This window comes from Erithacus rubecula (assembly GCF_903797595.1).
Source record: "Erithacus rubecula genome assembly, chromosome: 1".
Classification (NCBI taxonomy): Eukaryota; Metazoa; Chordata; class Aves; order Passeriformes; family Muscicapidae; genus Erithacus; species Erithacus rubecula.
The window spans coordinates 82568517-82591584 of record NC_136658.1 but is presented as its reverse complement, the minus strand read 5'-3'; the positions used below and the strand labels follow the sequence as shown (position 1 = coordinate 82591584).

Here is a 23068-nt window from a genome sequence, read left to right as displayed (position 1 = left end):
AAAAAAAAAAAACCACAGAGGAATTTTTGGAGAGTTTTATGCCTCAGTAAGTAATTTGCTGGGGGAAGGAAAGAAGACATTAGGCCAAGGAATGTGAAATTTATCAGAGGTTAAAGTGAAATACAAGGTGTGCTGCCTGCTGCTTCTTTCATGTGCACCAGCAGATGTGAGGGATAATTCCAGGTTTCAGGCATGTCTTCACTGTGGAAGAAAATAGATATCCTTTTAAGTAGGGCTGTGCTGGAAGCACCTCAGACTGGCTCCATACGTCAAAAGTGACAACAGATTCTCGGCTGGCTCCTGAGGACAACCTTCTCCTGCTGCATTGACATCTCCTTTCCTTCTCAAAAGGAAAATCTTCCAGCTCTGTCAGAAGTCTTTGACATAAGGCCTGGCTCTACCCACACACTTGAAACTTGTTGTTACTTGGATGTTAATTCCCAGAGGGAAAAGTAGGTATCTTTCTGCTTCTCCCTGGACTCTGGCCGGGGCTGAAGATGACACTTGCTTGGTACTCAGATTTCCTGCAGTGATAAATCAGGGAAAATAACAGACAAGCAAAACAGCAAAGTTGCAAGTCTCAACTATTGCATTTGAGCAAGGTGGTTCCCTGTCAGCCTGTGATGACCTCCCATCCCAAATCCCTGTAATTTCCATCAGCAGCAACTCCAGACCATGCTGGGATGAGCAGGAGTCCCACAGGTCTCTGCAGTGCACCACATGGCCCCACCCCAGGGCCCCTCTGAGCCAATGCAGTGAGTAACCCTCAGATTAAAACAGGTCAGGTTTTCTAATAAGCTGTGTAGGAGGTTTGGACCCACAGTCACACTGACACTGGCAGATGTTGTGTATCAATGCCCTCTAGACCACTTTGTGTTTTCTTCTTCTGTGAGTAAGCCTGCACAGCCCCTCCTTTCCCCTGTAAGTGAATGGCCCATCACCCCAGGCTGCAACCCCTGGGTTAGTGGAGAATGAAACCAGCTGGCTCGCTGAGGCATTTCTCAATATCCCAAAACCATCCTCATTTCCTTCCATTATGTCTCTACCTGTCACATTCTTTGTAGGGAAAGGAACAAATGCACTAATTAAAGTGCGGTGAGCACTCCCGCCTGACCCCACCCCTCACTGCCTCCACGACCTCACAGAGATTTCACTAGAACACATAATTAGGTTCTGCAAAGTGACTTCCTGACTGCATGTGCTCTTTTCAAGTGCAGAAGCCCTAAGTGTTGCTGTGTGTTGTTTCAGAGATGCATTGAGTACCACTTCATTTTTCTGGCTTTTGTTTGCAAGGTTATATTTACTTACCTCTTTAGCAGTGCCCAATACATCAAAGCCAGGTTAATTTTAAAAAATCTGAAAGCCCATGGATGATGTCACTTACTGGCTTGAATTTTGAATGTTTTGAAAAAAGTAAAAGCTGCAATTGCACTTGAGCTTGTCTGTACTTGTCTCTCCATCTTTATACTAAGTTTGCCAAAACGTGTAAAGAAATCCCATCCTGAACAAGGGATATTTTAAACATGGTCTGAAGTGCTCTGCTAACACAGGGTGTAGCAAAGCTCACTCTGTGCTGAATCTGTGTCAAAGTGCTTTTGAAATAAATTACAATTCAATGTAACACCCCTTGTAAGCTTAAAGTATTTTTCTTCTGTTCTCACTCTCTTCAAGTGGGGTCTACTGGTGCAGTTGTGGAATTTTTCTTTCAACCACCATTGTTTTCATTATGGAAATGAGCTCTTAAGGACAAACTTTCCTCAAAAGCATCCAAACTCAGAATTGATATGCCTTACTTAAGACACTGCAAAATGGAATCCCTGTAACATAAACATCCCCTCCTCACCCGAGGTGTGCACAGCCTGGGCTGTGAGAGCTGCCCTGGTGCCCAAGGAGCCTCTGTCCCCATGCCAGCTTCAGCTTCACCTGCCAGGTGACAGTGTCTGCCAGGTCCTGCTCTGGCTGTGGCTTTGTAGATGAGGTCTGACTGCCCCACCTGGGAGTGAAAGCTGTGTGGGAGCCAGCAGGTTATACCTGCACAGCTCTGCTTTACAAGGCAGACCTGTACACTGGCAACCTGATACATCCTTGTGACAAATTCTTGGATCAGGCTGGCCAGGTCCCTCTCTAGGGGAGAAAAAAGCAAGCCAGCAAGGATTTTATGGTGACCTGGTTTTTTTCCTATCCCCAGTGTAAGGAGCATGTTTTTAGTCTGATGGTAGTTCCAAAAGGGGCCACGAGCCCCAGGCAGGCAGTGCTTTTCTTGGAAAGCAGAGCTTCTGAAATGAAAAACAGACAGGGAAAATAAAGACAGGCTAAGATGTACAAGCAAGGAGAATTTGAAGGACCAGTGCTGTGGTTTGTTGTTCCTTTTGTGTGGATGGTATTAGGTTGTAGTCCTTGTCTCACACTTCCACACAACCCAGAGGCTTCAAAATATCCTAGTTGCTTCTAATGACAATCTCCCAGAACACTTTTTTATGTTAGTACAAAAATCTAGGACACAAATAAATACACAGAGGTATCTAGAATATTTCATTACATGCTTATTTAACTGCCACATCACTAGCAGAAATTAATACAGTCAAGAGAGAGCAGGCAGTGACACCCTGGGAGTTCTTTTCACACAAGCATACCCCTTTCTGGTTAAATCGCTATCAGTGCAGATTTCATCACATAGGTGATGACCTGAGCTTTCTATTTTCATGTACTGTTTTCTCAGGGATGGCCTAAACAGATCTAATTAAAAGAATGAGCAATTTCAAGGTTGTTTGGATCCCTGTAAGTGACGGGATCCAAGGCCAGGATGGATCTTGTGGTGTTTACAGGAAGTTTTGCCTCTCTCTCATGGTTTAGCTCCTAGGAGCTGTATCCTGTGTTATCACACCTGTCCTGTTTGCCCATTTCTCAACAGGGCTTGCTAGCTGGGTCAGTGCCTGCATTGATACAGCCAGCAAAGGTTTTGCTGATTTGGGATATGGCAGAGAGAGCTTTTTCCTGACATTGGACATATTTTGAGATCAAACATAGGCAAGTCCTGCTGGGAGATTATCAAGTCCCTCCATCTCAATGAGAGTCCTGTATATTTGAGGTGTCTGCATTGCCAAGAGATTTTGCTGAGTTTGATACGTTGATTTTACAGAGGAGAAATGTTGGCACAAGGAGAAGAAAATGTGAGGAAAAAAACAAGAGGAGAATCTTTAAGAGATGAACTAGCAAGAATTTCTGCTGTGACCCCCAGTCCTGTTCTCACACACCTACATTCCCTGAAAGGTGCCATGGGGAAATGGGGCAGCAGCTGTGACAGCAGCAACAGGCAGGGACTGTGGAACAGCCAGGAGCTGAGCAGAGCGTGGTGAGGCTCTTTGGAGGCACAGCACACCAGGCAGCCCTTGTAAGAGTCAAGCTTTTCAGGCACACTCTTGGAAGATCTAGGCACAAGTACAAGGAGGTGGTTTGAAATTACTACATATGTCTTCTTGCAATACTTGCACTCCGGGGACCACCCACGTCACAGGATGTGTTTGAATTGCTCACCGAGCTTTCTTCTGGAGCTGAGATGAAATTACAGATTCTTTTTTTCCCAGGGTGCAAGAAAAATTAGCAACTTTCTGAATTATTGCTATTATTAAAGAGGCACTTTTTAAAAATAGGTTCTATTCTCTAAGACTTTTCAAGCACTGGGGGAAATCTTCAACTCCTTTAACTGCTGGTTACTTAATCTTAGATTGTAAAAAAAAAAAATTATGAAGGTAAAACCAGATTTTTCTCCTTTGTGAGCCAGTTTAAGCAAGTTGAGGAAAGGATATGGGAAGGAAGGATGAAATCCTGATTAGAAAATATGCATTATTTCTATATTTATATGTCAGTGAAATCTTGTGGATACTCTTGTGCACTGAAACAATATGTTTTAGTTTTAATTGCTTCAGTCAATGTCAATTTTACATCAAACATGCAATAAAGTAAAAGTGGCCTTTGGGAAACATCACTGAACCTTATTTTGTGCTGCAGTATTGCCAGTGTAAATATCTACTTCTGTTTTGTAAGCTCAAATCCAAATGGACAAAAAATTTCCTCTCACCAAGGCTACTGACCTGTCAGCATCAAAAATATTATTTTCAGCATGTAAAAATTTTTAGTTGGTGATTGTAATAACAAAAAACTTTACAAAATCCATTATCCCTCTAAACATTTTCTTTCAGGCAGCAATAGTAGGAAATCAATTTAAAAATTAGCTGACAGCAACTGGATAAGATACAAAGTGTCACAGCTACTAAGTTACTGGGATAAAATATATTTTCTTTCTATTTACATTATTAAATATTTACAGTAGCTCTGTGAAAATATTCAATCTAAAGCATTTTGATAAGTTATAATTTATTCTGCTTGCTTTCCAGCATGCTAGAAGATGACCTCAAGTTAAGCAGTGATGAAGAGGAGAATGACCAGGTAAGAACCAGACAAGTAACGTGTCACTTGAAGCATGTTTCATGTCGAGACTGAGCTACTGCAAATATTTTGCTAATGCTTTTTCTAAACATACATAAAGGTTATCAAAATACATGGCAGTACTGTAACTGGAATAACAGATGTTGCTGCTCAGAGCCAGGCTGCGTGTGCTAACTGCTGGATTGGTGGGGAACAGGCTGCAGAGCTCTTGATTTATTACCTTGATGCGACCCAGAAGGTTTTTCTGTCAGCTTCCTTCTGATTTGAATTTGTTTTGTTTTAAAGAGTGGCCAAGGAGGGGAGAAACAGGAATTCTGGATTAAGGGTTCAGGCCAGCTTTGCAATCCTGAGCTGGCCCTGGGGATTAGCTGCTGGGCTGTTTATCTCTTACCTGCCTCCAGCATCCCCCCAGCCCTGGCCTCTCCTCTGAGCGTTTTTGGTCCTGACTCTGCATGGCACATGCTTGCTGAGAAAGCTGAAGAGAACTGAAAAAAGCCTTGGCTGTGCATTTGATTCACTCTGTAACACAGTGATTATGTTTGTGTTTTAAACACCCTGAACTACCTGACTGGCAGCAGATACACCATCCAATGTTTTCCATGTGTCAGAGGAGCTGGGTTTTGTTGGCTGTAGGAGGTGTCTCCCAGTTTTTCCTTAAAATATTGCTGTGTTTTGTCTAAATGATTAAGGACTCAGTCGGGCTGGCGCTTAACTTTCCCATGACCAGCTGAGTGCCTCGTTGCCAAGCAGTGCTGTGCTGTGTTCTCTCCTTCTCAGCATCCTGGTGTGGATAGTTTGGTTGGGAATGAGAGGCCAAGATCCCCTTCCCTTCCTTCTTTCCCTAAAATGCACAACCTATTCCTTCACCAGAGTATATGAATACTGCTCCTGGTTGCATCTCACAGATATAATGTGGTTTTCTGTCCTGGTTTTGGCTAGGATACAGTCAGTTTTTTTTTCCTAGTAGCTGGTACAGTGCTGTAGTTAGATTCAGTTTGAGAACAGTGTTGATAACTCCCTGATGTCTGTTGTTGCTGATCTTACCCCGAGTCAAGGACTTTTCAGTGTCTCCTGCTCCATCAACAAGCAGGTGCACCAAAAGCTGGGTGGACCCATGGCCAGGACAGCTGCCCCAAACTGGCCAAAGGGATTTCCCTTCCACAGAACATCACTTCCAGTACATAAACTGGGGGGAGTTGGCTAGGAGGCACCAATCACTGCTTGGGAGTGGGCTGGGCATCAGTCAGTGGATGCTGGGCAATTGCATTTTGCACCACTTTTTTGTAATTTATTTCACTCTTTTTGTTGCCTCCCTTTTCATTGCAATTATTATTCTTATAATATTAGTATTTTATTATTATTTATTACTGCTCTTATATGAACTCACAAACTTTTTTTTTCCTGCCTCTCCTCCCATCCCACTGGGGCAGGGAGAATGAGCAAGTAGCTGCATGCTACTGTTGCTGGCTGGGGCTAAACCATGTGAGCTTCAAATATGATTATTTCAGTCATGAGTAACTGGAGTATCTAGATGGGTAGGCTGGATGGTATCTAGACTTTTGAAATCCAGGAACTTGGACAAGTAATTCTAGGTTCATAGCATAGGCATTAAGCTCTTCCAGGATTTTCTTTAACTTGTGTTATTAGATGTCTCTATTTACAGTGTATTGCAAACAGCAGGTAAATCAAAACTTTTTAATATTTATACTAAAACATTTCATCTATTTTGAGCAAAGCTTCTCAGTGTTAAGAAGATTCAGCACATAGATTCTATTATTTGCATATTTATACAATCTCTTTTTGTTTAACATATTTCATCCTGAAACCCTTCACATTTAATTACTCTTCCTGCTTGTCTAGATAGTTTAAAATAGAGCTCACAGACAGCATAGGACAAATTAAAGTGAGGGATAGAAGGAGTGTCTAAAGTGTAACAAAACCAGACCAAGGTGCCATGATGTGCAGCCAGGAGCTGGGTGACAGGGGAGGCACAAGCTGCTGGCCAGGAGAGATGTCCTTCAGGCAGGGAGACAGGATCCTGAGGGATGGATGGATGTCAGAGTGAAACAGGCTCGGAGAGCCAGAGAGAAAAAATTCTGGTTTGCTTCATATCAAACAGAAAAGGAGATGTGAAAATGTTTATTGTGCATAAAGAACATGAGTAGATTTAGGCAGATTGTGGAAAACTCCTGCTGATGGGGCCGGCACACATGGCCCTCTGGTTTAGCACTATGACTTGTAATTATTAGCATCTTCAGTGTGCTTGTGTGCTCTGCCAGGTCTCTGCCCAGCCACCAGGGCTCCAAGGTGCAGCTGCTGCAGGCTGGGTCCTTCACCTCAGTGCTCAGCAAGCTCTGCAGAGCCAGGGCAGAGCTCACCACCCACGTGGCAAAGAGCAGGGCTGACATCCATGACTCCCTTCCAGTCATCACAGGCCTAGCATGAACAGCCTTTGGAAACTACTCAGTTACTTGGTCCCCTTTCCTAGTCACATTTTTTTCCTAACTTGACTCTACAGACAAAAATGTCCCAGAGGCAGAGGCTGGCTCCTGCTGTATGAAATGCTTTGTAGAACTTCAGCTGAGACCTGCAGGTTTACTTAATGAATAATCCTAAATAAATATACTTGCTGGAAAAAACAAAACACTACCTTTCCATCCACCTTGCAGGAAATAGACACAAAAAAAAAGAGTAAGACAGACTCTCTCTTCCAATATCTGCTCAGATGGACTTGTGTTTAAATGTGTCAAAAGAACTCATTTCCTTTTACTTCCTAACTCAGAGGCTCTTTAATCTCCTATCTCCTGAGCTCAGGAACAGGAAAGAAAAAAAATCAGAGATGAATGGATAGGAGCAGTACATGAGAGATTCCCAGATATTCCTCATGTAATAAATTAACCTTTGAGCAATCAGACTCATTCAAGTAGTCCAGGTGCTCCTGTGCTCCCAGGGCTGGTGTTTGGAGTGCTGTGACCAACCAAGGAATGTGAGCCATGGATGAGGGAAGCCAAGTGCAAGACAGAGGCATGATTAAAAGCTTTGAGGCTGCAGTGGGCAGAGCATTCCCAAACCTTCCCTCAACAGCAGCAATTAAGTCAGTGAGATTCACAGAGCCAGGAGAAGCCAAAGAGGCTGGGTTTGAGCTGAGTACGTGTGTGCTCACGGTAATTATATTAGCCACACATATTAGTCTCGTAATTTTAATTACATAAATGTATTTTTCCTCTTTAATGAGCATAGTTTATCCATTTAAACTGATCGTTTCAATTTTACAGGCAGTGATCATAGGATCTAATATGCAGAGAGAAAATTTCCTGTTGGCATATTTTACACCACACAGATTGAAGAAAATATACTTTTTAATCCTCAATCAATATCTGAAGAGCATGCAATTAGCAGATACCAAGGTAGTTAACATAAATCTGCAAGTTAAAGAGCCAATTCATTCTGATTTATAACACATAGAGTAATAATTTCATCATCATCTCTCCCAGAAAGCATCTGAAGCTTTGTAGCATGAAGATGTCAAAATTGTACTTAAGATTGTTCAGAGTACTGAATTTTAGTGGTTATTGCCTTTTGATTCTTTGAAGTGTGGCATAGCACATGAAACAATCCCCATTATAATATCCTGCTCTTCTCCGTAGAGGTCACTGGATAACTTAAATCAGTCTTGGGTGAAATATTAAAAGGAGATTGTCAATTGTAATATGAACAATTCTCTTTCCCCCCCCCTCCCCCCACTTGTCCTTTTACAACATGAACATTTTGAAATACAAAAGAATTCCTTTAAGAGGAGAAAGATCCCTGGCATCATTTGTGCAATACATGTCAATCAATAGCCAAATAAATTAACTGACTGGTAGGCATACATGGAATAATAATCTAACATATTTTTGCAACCCAAGTCTGCTTCCTCATATGCATTTTTTTTGCACAGGATCAGGTTGGTTGCCGCTGAAGTTTTGTGGCTGTGAAAATTTATTACCCACAGAGTCAATCTGCATTCTGGCTGCCAAGTCTGAATAAATAGAGTCATTGTGCTTGTCTGGAATATGTAACCAAAGTTCATCGAGTCAGCTTGACTTTCACATCCCACGAGATTCATAAAAGCCAACACCCTGGTATGTGCTCTTGATTCCTGCCAAAATTTTGTAAAATTGTATAAACAGAAGTTGAAGAAGCAATCAGAACACACTCCCAGGGACATGGCTCTGCACTCTAACCCTGGCTGATCTCGAAAGGGAAGACACAAGATTTTTCTTTTCAAACAAAAAATAGTAAGACTACTCTCCTGTGGTGGCAGGTAACTGCAGGGGCTTAAGATTCCCCCCTTGCAGAGTGCACAAGGAGGCAGCAATCAATCCTCTCAGGTTCCTTAATTTTGCTCATGTGTCCTGCACTGAAGGAGGAGATCAGGCAGCATTTGCCTACAAGTGGCCACCCTCCCCAAGAGAGGACAAGGACAGACTGGCCCTGCAGGGTGTGAGCGGTGTAAGCGAAACCAGCCCCTCCGCAGGCGAGCCAAGACAAACAGAAAGCCTTGTCATTTCACAGGAGAGCTCGGGGGAAGAGCAGCCTCAGAGAGTTCACAGCTTTAGCACAGGAAAATAAGTCTTGTCAGCCTGGTCTGGCTCACCACCCAAGCCCCGTAGGGTGATGAAAGCCCACTCAGCCTGGCACCTTCCTGAGCATCTTGGGGTTGCCTCCCACCCATCCAGCCTAGGGACAGTCAGGGTGGGCTGCTGGCCCTGGGGGACTTGTCCATGCTTCAGCATCATCCTGGTCATGGTCAAGCCATAAAAACTGATGCTGATTCAAGTTACACTTATAGCTCCTGTGGGAACACACATGCCTACATTTTGTTCCCATCATGTATGCGTGGAGGGTTACCAGGGCACATTGCTGGAAATGCATCTTTCTGGTGGGACTGTCTGTAGCACAGGCATTTAGGACAAGCCAAATCTGTCACAATACTGCAACAGGACAAAAGTCCATCTATGTGCTTGATGGCAATTGGTGTGGGACTTCCACTTGTGGATATGGAGTGACAGTCAACAAAAAGAGGAAAATCATGCTGAAATGAAGAGTCAGACATCTGCCTTCTTCCAGAACAAATAAGTTTGTAGAGTCTTTGTAAACTATACTTACACGTATGAAATGTATTGTTTCAGCTAATTTGAAGCCATCTGTAATGAATTCTGAAACTACTTGATAGAGGAGCAAAGCTTTCTTTCTGTAAGACCTCTTAGGAGAGCACTTTCTAAAGTGGAACATTAACTGAGCAGAGCACGAAGGCAGGAAGAGTTTTATAAGGGAAATTGCAACCCAATCACTGCATAGCCCTGTTCATTATTAGAACCATTTTTAGATAGTGCTGATTGTGTTCACATATGCCATGTCCCAATATTTTAACCACATAATGTTATTTTAGTGTGCTCCCTTTTATTCACCTCTTCATCAGTGCAGTACTTGATGCTTGATCAGAAAGGAAAATGAGTGAAAAAGGAGATGAGAACACTCAGGTCTGGAGAAAAAGCACAGAGCCTGCATCATTTTGCAAATGACTTTCTCTCAACAACAACAACAAAAAAGCCTTGATAAACTTGGAGGAAAATATCTTTGTGATGAGAAGTTTCTCACTCCACTGAGCACAGAAAATTTATTTCACAAAGTCTGGCTACATGCGAGTCTGACTGCAACCAAAACCACACAAATCAGAGATAAGCAAAAGTGGAAAAACTAAGTTTTGGGTAAAGGAAAGGCTGGAACCTCAGGTGTTTTTTTAACTTAATCCAAGTGCTCTGTTCAGCCCCCTGTCACTATGTGTGTTTTCAGACTGAAGGAATAGGCACTGTAACAGCCTTACTTAAATTGGGTAAGTCCATTATTTCCTGTCTATTAGAGAAGCAATTCTTTTGGTATCCAACTTAACTGGAATCCAGAGTAAGATTTAAGGCAGCTGAGCCAAGGGGTTTTTTTGTGGTTTGCCAGCTCTGATTTTAAAATCTCCATGACATCTAAATTTGCACTTCCACAAGGCATGACAAGAAGACAGAGATTGCCTCACTGAAACTGTCAGATGAAACAAAATAAGAGCTCGGTCTTGTCCTGCCAAACTTGGCTCACATCACTGCCTATCTTACAAAATCAGATTCTATGGCTGGCAGGCAGGATCAGGTTCTAAATTTGAATGCCACAACCATACTTGACAGTGGAAAAAGTTAGATCTGCTTGTATCTTGGACATGCACAAAACTGGGGACATTTGAACATGGCACTTTGGTCTGCATACTCCTCAGATGCAAAACTCAAAAATAGACAGGAAGTTAAGTTTAAAGTGTAAGGGCATCTTGTCTCTTCATGTGGATGCTGTGACCAAGCTAAGTTTTAGCTTGGTAAATCTCAAAAGCCTGCCCTTCTCCACTCATATCACTTTTTTCCAAGACTAATTCTGTATCTGACGTAACATTCTTAACCCCATCTTCTTGAAATATTTCATTAGAACTTTTTTTCCCCTTGTGAAGTAGAATTCCTGTATGAACATCTGTTTTGACTGGCGTGGGAACGTATCCTACTGCAATCAATTCAGCAGTGTTGGCTAACTTGAGGCATAAAGAAGGATTAGATCCAACATTTCCAGGCTGGATTTTGCTTTTCCCTGTCTCTCATAAGCCTTCCAGCCTGTGCACTTTCCCTCCTGCTGCAGAGAGCTCTTGCTGAGGCCAGACATTGTGCCTGAGTCTGGGTTTTGCTCAAGCCTGGCCACCAAGCTCTGCTTGCCTTCAGGTAAATGCATTCCAGCAAATAACCAGCAAAGAATAAATAACCACAAGGAATCAGTGCTGTTTGTAACATCACAGCTATTAAAAGCTGTAAGAGGAGAATGAAACCGTTTGTGTCTCTCTCACACATGTACACACACATACACACACACAAACACAGTCTCACAGCCTCTCTAGGAGCTGCCTGTTGCTCCCTGCAAGGCTGAAGGTCCAGTCACTTTTGTCCCCTTGGCCACTGAGCTCGGGCAGGGGTGATGTCAGCATGAGGAACTGGGTGAAGGAGATGTGGTGCACAGCAGAAATAGAGAGAGGCAGCTGAGGCATGTCAGAAAACAAAATGAACACAAAAGGCGAAAGGGATTAGGGGAAAAAAAATAATGAAGAAAATAAATTGGCAGGAGAAGGGCATTATAAATGGAGTAGAAGCTATATTAGAACATGATGAGAAATAAGTAAAAAGATTCAGAAGCCAATCCATCAAAACTACTGTTAAAGAAAAAGAGACTGAGGAATCATTACTACAATTTCTCCTGTACCTAGGATGAAAACTGAAGTCAGTGAGAGTTTAACCACTGGTTTCAATTAGCCTAGGGTGTTACCCCATCTTCTTTTTAATTTCCTTGCACAATCCAAGCAGATCCTTGGGTAGTAGCAAATGCATCACAGTTGATTGACACAGCACATCCCTGGGAGGTGTTACTACTGTTTGGGGAATTTAGGCTTGTCTTTCCCCTATTTTCACATGTATGGACTTCTCAAAAAAAAAAAAAAAAAAAATCTACCTTAATTCCTGAGCTTTCAGATTTCCCAATAAATCTTTTAAAGCCTGTGGCACAACACTGACAATTCTTTTCTGCAATAGCCTAAGTGCAAGCAGCACTTCAACCAAGTTACTTTTTCCTGGATAAGGAGACTACTTCTTTGGAGACAGAGGAGGCTTTCCAAGATGACTGCTGTTTTGTTTGCATGACTGAGACTTTCCTAACAATTAGCCATTTTATTAATGGTTAATGTAAAATAACAAGGATTTTTCTTCTACTCATCTCCACTGAAAACAATTAAAGTTAGCTCATCTGTGTTGAAACCTTGGATGTGTTTTTGGGGCCAGACTGCAGGAAAAATCTGAGCAGATGCAGGACAGAAGACTCAGCATTTACAGATCTATAAAATTCTCTGTATGGTTAATACCCATGCTGATTATACAGCAATTTGGAGATCCAAATCACTTTACAAGTATTAACTGCTTAATACAATGCCCCTGAGAGGTATTTAGGTAGAGCTAAGCAAGAATTATTATCTCTGTAGAACTGACAGGAGGCTGTGACTGAGATGTGGCTTGTTTGAAGCCACACAGCAAGTCAGCTGCAAAGTCAGGATTAGCTCTTGGGTCTTTCACTGCCAGGTGCCATGTTCAAGGCACTGGGCTGTGTTACCCCTGAAGATTAATAAGGATTAATGGGCAAAGCAGAGGAGAAAGAACAATGTATGCCAAGAATATAATAATAAAACTCCAGGGTGAAAAATTAATGCTGAGGTGTTGAAAGGCCTCAGAGAAATCATGAAATCCAGAAGGACTTTTACAGTTTCCTAAAAGATGTGGCTCTGATGATAACCAACTCCAAAATGGGAAGAAAGTGAGACCCTTTTAAGCCTTACAGTCTGTAAATCTTAAATAAATATGAACCAGACAGTGAAAATCACATTCATACATTTATATTGCAAATTTACAGAGAAACACTCAAGCTGCAGTTTACAAGTGATTTTCAATCCCTCAGAAATCCACACTGGAAAGCAATCCTCAAACAAAGCCCCTAGGAACAGTGAGGAGTACAAAATAATACAGTGAGAGAGGGCATGTTGGGAATCACTTAGGATAAACTGTCTGACCTGATCTCCCCAGCTGGGCAACTTCTTGTGGCCACAAGACACTCATGGGCATTTAATCAGGGCATGTCTGTGGGTGTGAGAGGTTTCCACTCCCTCTGTTTTCAGCCCTGATGAGCACCTCTGCACTCCTCAAGTGTTGGAGCCCTGGTCACTGAGAATTTTAGACTTTCTGTGCTGACAGGCACTGACCCCCAGGAGAACACTGCATTTGACCTGAGGCCATGGAGAAGGCTGCCAAAATTGAATGATAGAACTGGGATTATGGGCATGTAGTTTGAATAGCAGGGTGTAATATCACATGGTGGAAAACTCAGAGTTTAAGGTTTTAGAATATAGTAATATATATATATAGCAAGATGGAGGTTTTAGAGCAGAGGATGGTCCTTCTTCTTCACCTTCTTCTTCCTGGGTGTAAGTGATATTGTCTGATTGGGTAAAAAACTCCATGGGTGGTTGGTTATTGGGTTAAAAGTAAAAATAACATAGGTGGCCTTTGATAATTGGGCAGTTTACCCTTAAAAGGCCTTGCAGAGAGAGATAGGGCTTCATTTTTAGTTTGTTAGCTTGAGGTGCTGTAGAACTCACAGTTTGTGAGACTGTAATATAGATAAGAACTAATAAACATCTGAGTCTGAACAAGAAATACCATCTCACTCATTTAATCCCGACCCTGGCAAAAAGAAGATAAGCCATGACACTCAAAGAGAACAGCAAAGAACTGGAGAGGCTTTCAAGACATGGGGAAAAGGTGCTTAACACACTGGGAGAACATGCCTTGGAGTGAAAGATACCCACCTGATGCACTGAGGTTGTCTAGGGCAGGGCTGCTGGCTGGATGCATTGATCACAGTCTATAAATAAACACCTGTGCAGGGAGAGGAGCTGGAGCTGCAGGGCAGCTCTGTCTCACAGGCACTGGTCTAACTTCCAGCACAACAAGGTGTTTATAGACTCATCTTAACATGGAAGGCGGAAAACTCTGCATGTGGTTGGACTGAGGTGGGCTCTCAATAAGAGAATTATCCAGAAGTTTTTGTTCTGGGTCCACAACAGCACCCAGGTTTGAAGCATTAAAAAAATCCACTCTGTGGAGTCCTATCACCCACATTTCAGCATGCAGTCAGGTTGTGCCCTTCAGCATGCATTCAGGTTGTGCCCTTCACAAAAATTTCTTCCTGGCTTCACTAGCTTAAGAATAAACTGCATTTAAGCTGAAAACAAACAAAACCTTCGGAAACGAAAACAGAATCAACATGGAAGACGTGTGAAGAGTGAAATGTGAAAGAAGACAGATATAAAAGTGTTTTTCCTGGTTTGGTTCCCAAATGGCAGTATATAGTAATGACATCTTTCCTTAACCCTGGCTTGGAAAAAGTGTGTCTACAGCTCATTAACTGCAGTCCAATACAGGGTGACATCCAGCACTCTGGGTGGTTGCTAATATGAGAGCTGCTGACTTAGAGCATAAATGGCTCACTGCACAGTTCCAGGGCAGCCCCTACCACCCAAGGAAGACAAACAAGATGCTCTGGAAGCTGCGCAATTTACTCATGCACAGGCAGGGTGTATTGCTTTGTGTCACCAAAGAAAGGGTTCAAATTCTCACCACAGGTACACCTGTGCCATCTCAGGGAAGGCTGTGCTGTAGCTCCTGTAACTCCATACAATCTCTGTAACTGAGCTCTCTCACAAAAACAGCAGTTAATACACAGGACAGGCAAGATGGAAAGCAAAATGCCTGGATCTGCCAACAGCCAATTTATTGGCTTTTATTTGCCAAAGGTTGCTGTGGGTGAGGTATAGGAAAATGCATCTACAGTCAGCCCGCAGCACCTCCAAGACAGTCTTCCAAGCCCAGCAGAACATACTTCAGTAGTTTTCATTTGTTTCTCATCCAAAAATGCCTGTGAGCCCAGCAGTTTATGAAGCAATCCTTTTGCAGCAAATTTTTAAAAGAGGGATTTCTGGGGAGCACTCTTAACACTCCTGTATCTCCATCTCAATAGCTGTATTCAACCCGTTCTGCTCACTGCTCAGTCCCAATTACAATGAGCTAGCTCACTGCTCAGTCCCAATTACAATAAAAGTATTTAATTTCCTCTCTGATTTCCCTTCAACAACAGATTGCAACTTGTCACACTTCAAGCTAATTTTGGTAGCTCATTTAACACACACTGAAACCTGAATATGTTCCCAAGCTCTGGCTCATTGCAATAAAGGATGGAGAAAGGAGATGAAATCTCTGGAGATTGAAAACCCAACCATGATTACTGCTGGCTGAAAACTTGTTTTGTCCCAGTAGTCTTGGGGTACAGCTAGAATCTTCCATGAATGATTAATAGACTACGGGCAGATCAATAAAACTCTGCTCTGAATGTATCTGAACCAACTCAGCCAGGGATCAAAGAAGTTGAACTAGCCACTGTCCTGTAATTTGCAGTTCTTGATGTAGTGAAATAGCATAATTCATACTCATTTACTGTGGCTGGTTTCTCTAGCTCCAGTACCTGAGACACCTGAGCGATTGGTTTTTTCCCCTTCCCTGTTTCCTACTCAGCATTTAAGTTACTATGTGGTGAGTTGGTCTCTAGTATCTGTGTTCATATTGAAGACAATCTTCCTCCATTTAGTAACCCCACTGATTCCAAGAAATGAAAATTCAGGATTATGTTCATTCCTAGTGAACACATTCTACCACTTATCAGGAGTATATTAAGCTTCCCATAAAGCACTTTTTAGTGCTAAGTCTTGAAGATATTTAAATTCTGTCAGCAATATCAAAATTATTTCTTTTCTCCAATTTCTATAACCAGCATAGTAACTTACTTCCAGGAATAATAAAGGCTGTAGAACATATTCTCCGCTTTCTTGATGGATGATGAGTTGGCCTCAGTAAAGTTGCTAACGATGTAAAATAAAATGCAAATTAAATAGCACAATCAAAACGTAGCTATTAAAAAAATAGTCATGCAGGCATTATATGATACTAAGTACCACCCCTTTGCTTACATTGTTAGATAGGTAATTCCAGCATACAAGAAACTTAATAAATCACAAAAAACTGTTTCTATAGCTGTGAGTTCCTTGAACTATGGGTCATAACTCTCCATGGGGATTCCTGAAGGAGTTTGAATGGGATCACAAACTGCTAGCAAGAAGTGAGGGCAGATATTTCCCCCTAAATGGAGCAGCCCAGTCCTGTGGCAAGGAGGGGAACAGGAGAGCAGACTGTAATTAGTGGCTGCAAGTATTTATACTTGCTAGGGAACTGCTAACTACCTTTAATTACAACAGCTCACTTTCTCCAGGAGAGGGGAGCAATACAGGATAGAATTAAAATTGCTGGATAGTTGCTAACTGCCTTTCATTGCAGGCAATAGATCTGTTTCTCCAGGGAGGAAGAATAAACTTGTGACTGGATCTTATTCCCCCATCATTTAGAAATGGGGCCATTACCAACTCAGGGGGTCACACAAATATGCAATCCAACACAGTTGTATTTCCAACTGTGTAAGAAAGAAATCAATAGTCTCATTTAGAAAATGTGTGACCACTAGGCAAAGACTGAGGTGCCCCATGCAATCTGTATTGCACCTCAGTGAGGAGGGATGTTTATTAAAGGACTTAAAATGAGAGGGTAATTGAAAAAGTAGAATGATCTCACTGAAACACACTTGTACATTTATTTCTGTGTCCCTGCCTGTCATCTGAACCCACTTTCTTGTCCAGAAGGGATCACCTTTTCAAAGCTTTCAACAAGTGGATGCATCAAGATGGAAACTGAAGACTGGCACTTGAGGCTGCAGTTCCACACAGTCTCCTGACTCAGCACAAAAAATGGGTCAAGACAAGGGATCTCTCCTCTTCATTCTTGAGGGCAGCTCTCCTCAAGCTTGAAAGAGAAATTATCCAACACTTCTTCCTCTCAAAATTAGGGATTTTAGGAGAATACAACAGTGATATGAACCCCACATCCCATATTAGGGGCAGCACTGCCACGTAGTGGCTGTGTGAGACCAAAAGACTGGCCCTGGCTGATGTGGGGAGGAAAAGAAGAGGTGACCTGAATGGTGTCCACACAGCTTGGCCTTGGAAAATGGCTCAGATAGTGAGAGAAGCTCCCGAGCTTTGCAAAGATGCAACATAGCACAGGTTTCAGCATTGAAGCTGGGCAGCTTGAAATTCAGAATGGCCATAGCCTCCTGCTAGTGGGAGTGATTAGGCATGGGAGCAGAGGAGCTTGCATTGGCCCTGGGTGTTAAAAAGAGTTTATGCTGTAAGTCATTCTTAAACCAAAGTTTTGGTTCTCCTCTGAACTTGAGCTTGCAACAGTGTGTGGTATGACATTGTCCTACCAAACCCCTTCCAGAGGAGAGAGGAAAAATGATGCCAGCCCAGAGGACTGAAGAGTGGCTGCACTTTTTAAAGCCTGTAGCCAGTGGCATGGGTAGTTTTGTATCCAAAGGGCATGGAAATAGGATGGCCTACTGGAAACAGTAAAAAATACCAGACTTGCCATATTATTTTTCTAACACTAAAAACAATGTGTCCATGCTATGGGGAAACTCCCACTGAGCTGCTGGGACCTTCCAAGCCCTTCCCACAGGTTCTCTGCCCACTGCAGAAAGTCAACACTGAGGAAAAACCCTCCTGTGAACCATGCCACTGTGTCCTCTGACAATCTGGTGGTTGGTACACATCAAACTGCATCTCCCCAGGAACCCAGCAGGCACAAATTATTCCAGAAAAGTCCAAAGAGCAGAAATTCTGCTTCCAGAATCAAGTGAAAACTCTTCCCACTCCTGTCAGATCTTCAGTGATCCATTAAGGGCATCTTTTCACACCTTTCTAAGAAATACAATATAACTGCAGGCACAAGTCAGGTTTTCTCAAGTTTTTCTTTGCAATTTGTCAACAGTTTTTTTGCCAGGCTAGGAGGTTACATCCATACTCTCTGGTGCTGAGCAGCATACCAGTAAGTCATCCAGCTTTTTTTGAAAATAGGGATGCAGCCCCCAGCAGGCTGATAAGCCAGGAAGAGGAGTCTCAAAACATATTTGCTGGTAACTGCAATGAGAAAGTAAACTTTCATTTCCTTGCCCATTGACTCTATGTAGTGCTTAGTTCTGTGTCCCTTCTGTGCCATGTGAGGCACAGCCTGGACAGGTGCAGCTGGGGATAGGACACTCTAGGCATGGCCAAGTGGAATGAATTTTCAGAAGGCAGGTTTTCAAAATATTATGGATTCCATCTTTGCTTAGCAGCTGGTTACTGTGCCAAAGCCATGAATCACACCACTTGAAATGATTGAAGGAGGGGGGAAAAATAATAATAGTAAAGTGGCAAACTAGCTCAGGGATAAGCTTGGGAGTCCTGTTAAACTTGAGAGGCTACAATTTCTATTCCCAGACCTAGTGGCTAGCATAAGAACAAGAACCATGTTTCCCCACCCCATCCAAAGAGTTGTACTAGGCAAAAACTGAAGAGCAAAGGTCAGTCCTGTCCTGTGTAGGCAAACGTTGTGAGCAGATTAACATGGCGGCGTTCATGAAAAGTCTGCAGCAGCTCTGGCAAGCTTTGCAGAATTTATAATTCATGGCAAAGGAACCAAATATGTGATGTTTGTTTCTGTGGAAGAATGGGAGGAGACTAATGGTAAAGGAGAAGGAGTGGGAGTGTGGAAGTGGGGAGAGGGGAAAGCAGAAAACTGAGCCCTGGCAAGTTTTCAGGGCCCTACAGAAAAAAATTGTCTAAATAGAGTAGTTCAGACCTCAAATACTGTGCGGTGCTTTGACAATCTTCTGGGTTTTGGCATTTTAAACAAAGTGTTCTTACATTTACTAGACTGGAATGTCCATTTGACTATAGACTCTCTGCTACTTTGCTTGTACTTTAACATTTTGGACATGTGACAAAAATGTGTGCAACGCATTTTTTAAAGTGTTGATTGTGCTCGTAATTTTCAAGTCAGAATATAAAATAAACATCTCTGCCCTTTCTTCCAGCAGGCAGCACAGAGATCTGCTCTCCGCGTTCTATCTGACAGGTACATTTTGTCATTTTTATGAACTATAAATTGCTTTATGAAACGTTGAGCCCTATTTATTGTGGCATATAACTCATAATCGGATTTTGTCCCCAAAGTATCTGTGAACTGGGATGTTAAACATTTTGCATGCTTGGATTTGTCATGCATGTGTAGAGTTTATTACTGCAAAAATCACAGTCTTGTTGTATTTCATACAGAATATGCAGAATCCCTTGTTGTGATACCAAAAGAGAGATAAGAAACTTACTGGAGAAGGCATGAATGATGCAGTAAATTCTGAGCTTTAGAGTTTGCTGAGATCTATCTGAGCTCATTTCTCAGCAATAAGTACTTCATTTATTCTGAGATGCTCTCTTTCGACTTTTTCCAAATCCTTTCCCTGGGAATTACTCTTTCTTTGATGAGATTCTCTGTTTTATGCACAAAAACAATGCCCTTTTTTACCCCTTAAGTTTTAAGGAGTTGGTATTTTGGAGGAATTTAATTAATTTTTTCACTTCTTCTGGAACTGCAGCAGTGCTCCAGGCAGATAAGCAGGGGACTAAATCCTTAGTGTTCAGGTTTTACTCAGCTCTTTTTCCAGCAAAAAAATCCATTAACTTCAATGGGAAACTTGCCTGAGTGAGGAATTCAGGATTTGGGCCATAGTAAATGTTATAGTTGGGCTGTGGGTCTGCACAGGTATTTACCTCAAATGACTTTTATGAAAGAGGATTGACTGAAATATAAGGTAGCTTTCTAAGACAGTCCTGATTTCTTTTCCAGTTTTGGGAAAGGGGGTAGGGAAGGGGGAGGAGACACTGTACATTTTAGTGCCTGTGAAAAAGAACTAGCAGATTTACATTTTTCCACAAATGAGGTACTGTGTCATGCAGGCTGACACAGAGTAAATTTCCCCATGTCTTGTTGGCAGCCCCCTCTGCTCTGTCTGGCCCCCAGCCCCCCGCCTCCCTGGGAATAAGCAGTAATTGACTCTGGAAGCCAGCTCAGGCCAGGATTTCTCCAGAGCAGAGCCTGTCACTTAGGCTGAATTATATGTTGTGCATGGATGAATAACATTTCTCTCTGCTTGGAGGGTAAGACCGCCAAAATTATTGACCTTCCCTCCCCGAGTTTACAAACACCGTTTTGTTTAGAATTTTTTGCCCCGCTTTAGACGAAAAAAAAAAATTCTGAGTAAAATGTATAGGATGTGGGTGAAATTGCTGGCATGGTTATAGGGCTCAGAAGTATTTGCTGTAAGTGTAATGAATGCAAAAAGAAAGTGGAGTTGGAGTCAGCATTATGCCCCTCTCCCTGGAGGTGTGCAAGCTCACCCCCAAGGCAAAGCAGATTTTGCTCTTGGTGGGGACAATACTGTGACCAAAGGAAACATGGGGATTTTTTTCACAGCATGCTACCCCTAGGCTGAATGTGGAACATTCCTGCAGGAGAGGCCCTGGAGGTAATTAACAAGCACCAAACCCCGAGGTTTAATTTCTTTCTCCCTTGGAAAGAAATGTGACAGTGATGGATAGACGTTCCCTACCTTGTCAAAGGTGGTGAGGTAGCTGGGTGCAGGCTGCCTTCATCCACAGAGCAGAAGGGCCTCAGTATTAATAACCATCACACCTCAGATTTAGGATTTATGATCAAATATTTCTCTGTCTGTCCCTAAAAGCGTGCTCAGAGTCTACAGCTTTCCAACCTGCTCTGCAAAAATCTGGCTGCCAGGGTACCCTTCTTGCCCTGCTTCTGGAGGGGTTGCTGGGAAGGCTGGGGGTGCATCCTGGATGTTTGCCTCCCTGCCACCCATGACCTCACTGCAGCAAGCAGTGAGAGGGCAGGGGGCCAAAATCCCACACTGTGACACCAGTTTCTGTCTCTTCTTGGCTAGAGAGAGGATGCCTGTGATACTGCTGCTCATTAGTTGTGTCTCAGTAGTAACTCAGAACTCCCAGTCACACACCAGCACTTCCCAGCAACAAGGGACATGGCAGCTACTATAAAGCTTTCAGTAATTTTTCTCTTTTTTGAAAAAATTATTCTCCGGAAGTTCCTGTTGTTCTTGTGTTCAGGTTCTATGAAAGAGGTAACAGTTAGCTAAACTAAAATATGAGGGAGGATAAAAACCTAAACTGACAAAAAAAGAGAGAGTTTTTAAACCTAGCCATTGATTTCTGTAGTGTATCACACTCAGTCTTGTTTTCAGAATGACACAGTAACCCCCAGCAGATTTATGTGCAAACACAAAGATTAGTGACCCAGAAGCTTGACTGAAACAGCTTTTCTGCTTCCAGAAGACAGGTTGCTCTGCACATGCACTGACTATATTGTCAGCAAAGATGCACTGGCCCCATTAGCTTTTCATTCTGTCATGAAAAGCCCTCGGTGTTTATTCAGCACAGCTTGGTTTTAATTTTATTGTGCTCTTCAGTAAAGTAGTCAAACTATACAGATTACCCACTTTCTGGGACAGAGAAGAGCAAGAACTTAACTCATATACCTTAATGGTATAGTGCTGGCATATTTTCAATTGTCTGACTTTCATATCCACTGCCTGAATAGCTTTCAAGTGAAGAAAAACGCCTGTAACTAAAATATTCATTGTGTTCTGTTGTTATTTAACAGTAAGCAGTGTGGTTAAGCCAGGTCTTAAACCTGCTTAATCCCACTGAGCTAAATAGATTTTATTATTGACTCCCATGGTTCCAGAACTCTGACCTTAAGGCTGAAGTTAAAAGCTAATTTTTTTTGCAGTCTGTTCCACTAACCCAGAAGCACTTGCTTGCTGGATACATTTGCAATGGAGAATGTCCAGCTGTAAATTACAGCTGTTTGCAATCCTACCCAAACACAACACTCATTATTATTCTTTTGTTCTTTCCAGGCTGAAAAGCCCACCATGAGGGAGACCATACAGTACCTAAGCCACACATTAAATTTACTCACAGCTCATATTCATGTGCAAGATAAGATTTTCCATGAAGTAAAGATTTACAGTGGTCCTAGGGCACTTTTACTCCCCTGGCTGCTTTTAATTCTCCATGCTGGACTGTAAGCCAAGTGGGTCTGCTGAAGAGTTTTGAACACTTAGAGGAAAGTGTCGTACCACTGCTGAATTTCCTCTCTGGTCGTAACAAGGGAAAGACAGGTCCTTTGCTGAGTGTTTGGGTGGTACTTGGGAGATGTGCTGGCTTCACAGCCACGATCTGCTCTCCTTTCTGTCTGCTTACACTGGAGGAGGCAGGCAAACCCACCAGCTGTGCCCATACAGACCTCAGTGCAGGCATGTAAGGTGCAGGCAGAGCTGAGCCCACTCATCTCAGCAGCCATATGGCTCTGCTGGCAGACCTGTCATTCCCAGCTGATAAGCTCTTTAATAGTCCAGCTCAATAGCTTGCTCTCAGCTCCTGGGTGATACAAATGTGTTGTCCAGGCCTGGACTGTGAAGCATGGGCTATGATAAACCTTTTAGATTTACCACCTCTTGCTGTTGACAGGGTAGGTGTCTCAGCACTATCATCCATTTGGCAGTGGAGACAAGCCTCATTTCTGATGGCTGGTGAGCTACACAGCCTGTCTTGACCTTCAGTCTGAGCAGGAGGGACAGTGCTTTCCACTTCATGAACCACCTCTCATCAGTCCCTGTCTGATCATTAGGACACCAAAATGCAGGCTGTACCAGACATGAGCTGGTTTACCCTAGTGGGACTAGCCAGTAGCACACAAAATCCACAGTATTTTCCCCCTTTTTGGGCAGCTGAGAAGCAGCAGAGTCTCACATCTGTGGGGAGAGACATTTGGAAGCAGAGGTGTTGCTGCACTGCCTCTCATGGCTGCATGCATGCATTTAGCACTCAGGTGCAAGAAAAATCAAAAAGGTTGACCTTGGACAGCGCAGTCCCTTGCCCTGATACTGT

The 23068-nt window shown here is 42.7% G+C and overlaps 1 protein-coding gene across 3 annotated transcripts in view; it reads left to right on the top strand.

Annotated features, from left to right (window-relative positions):
• Positions 1-23068, top strand: part of AFF3 (ALF transcription elongation factor 3) — a 310637-nt gene that overhangs the window by 218734 nt on the left and 68835 nt on the right. For 2 of the 3 annotated variants that reach the window (XM_079299766.1, XM_079299765.1), the window contains 2 exons: positions 4395-4446; positions 19123-19163. In XM_079299766.1, the coding sequence (XP_079155892.1) occupies positions 4395-4446; positions 19123-19163 (93 nt within the window). The remainder of the gene's footprint in view (positions 1-4394; positions 4447-19122; positions 19164-23068) is intronic. The other variant, XM_079299764.1, reaches the window with a different exon arrangement.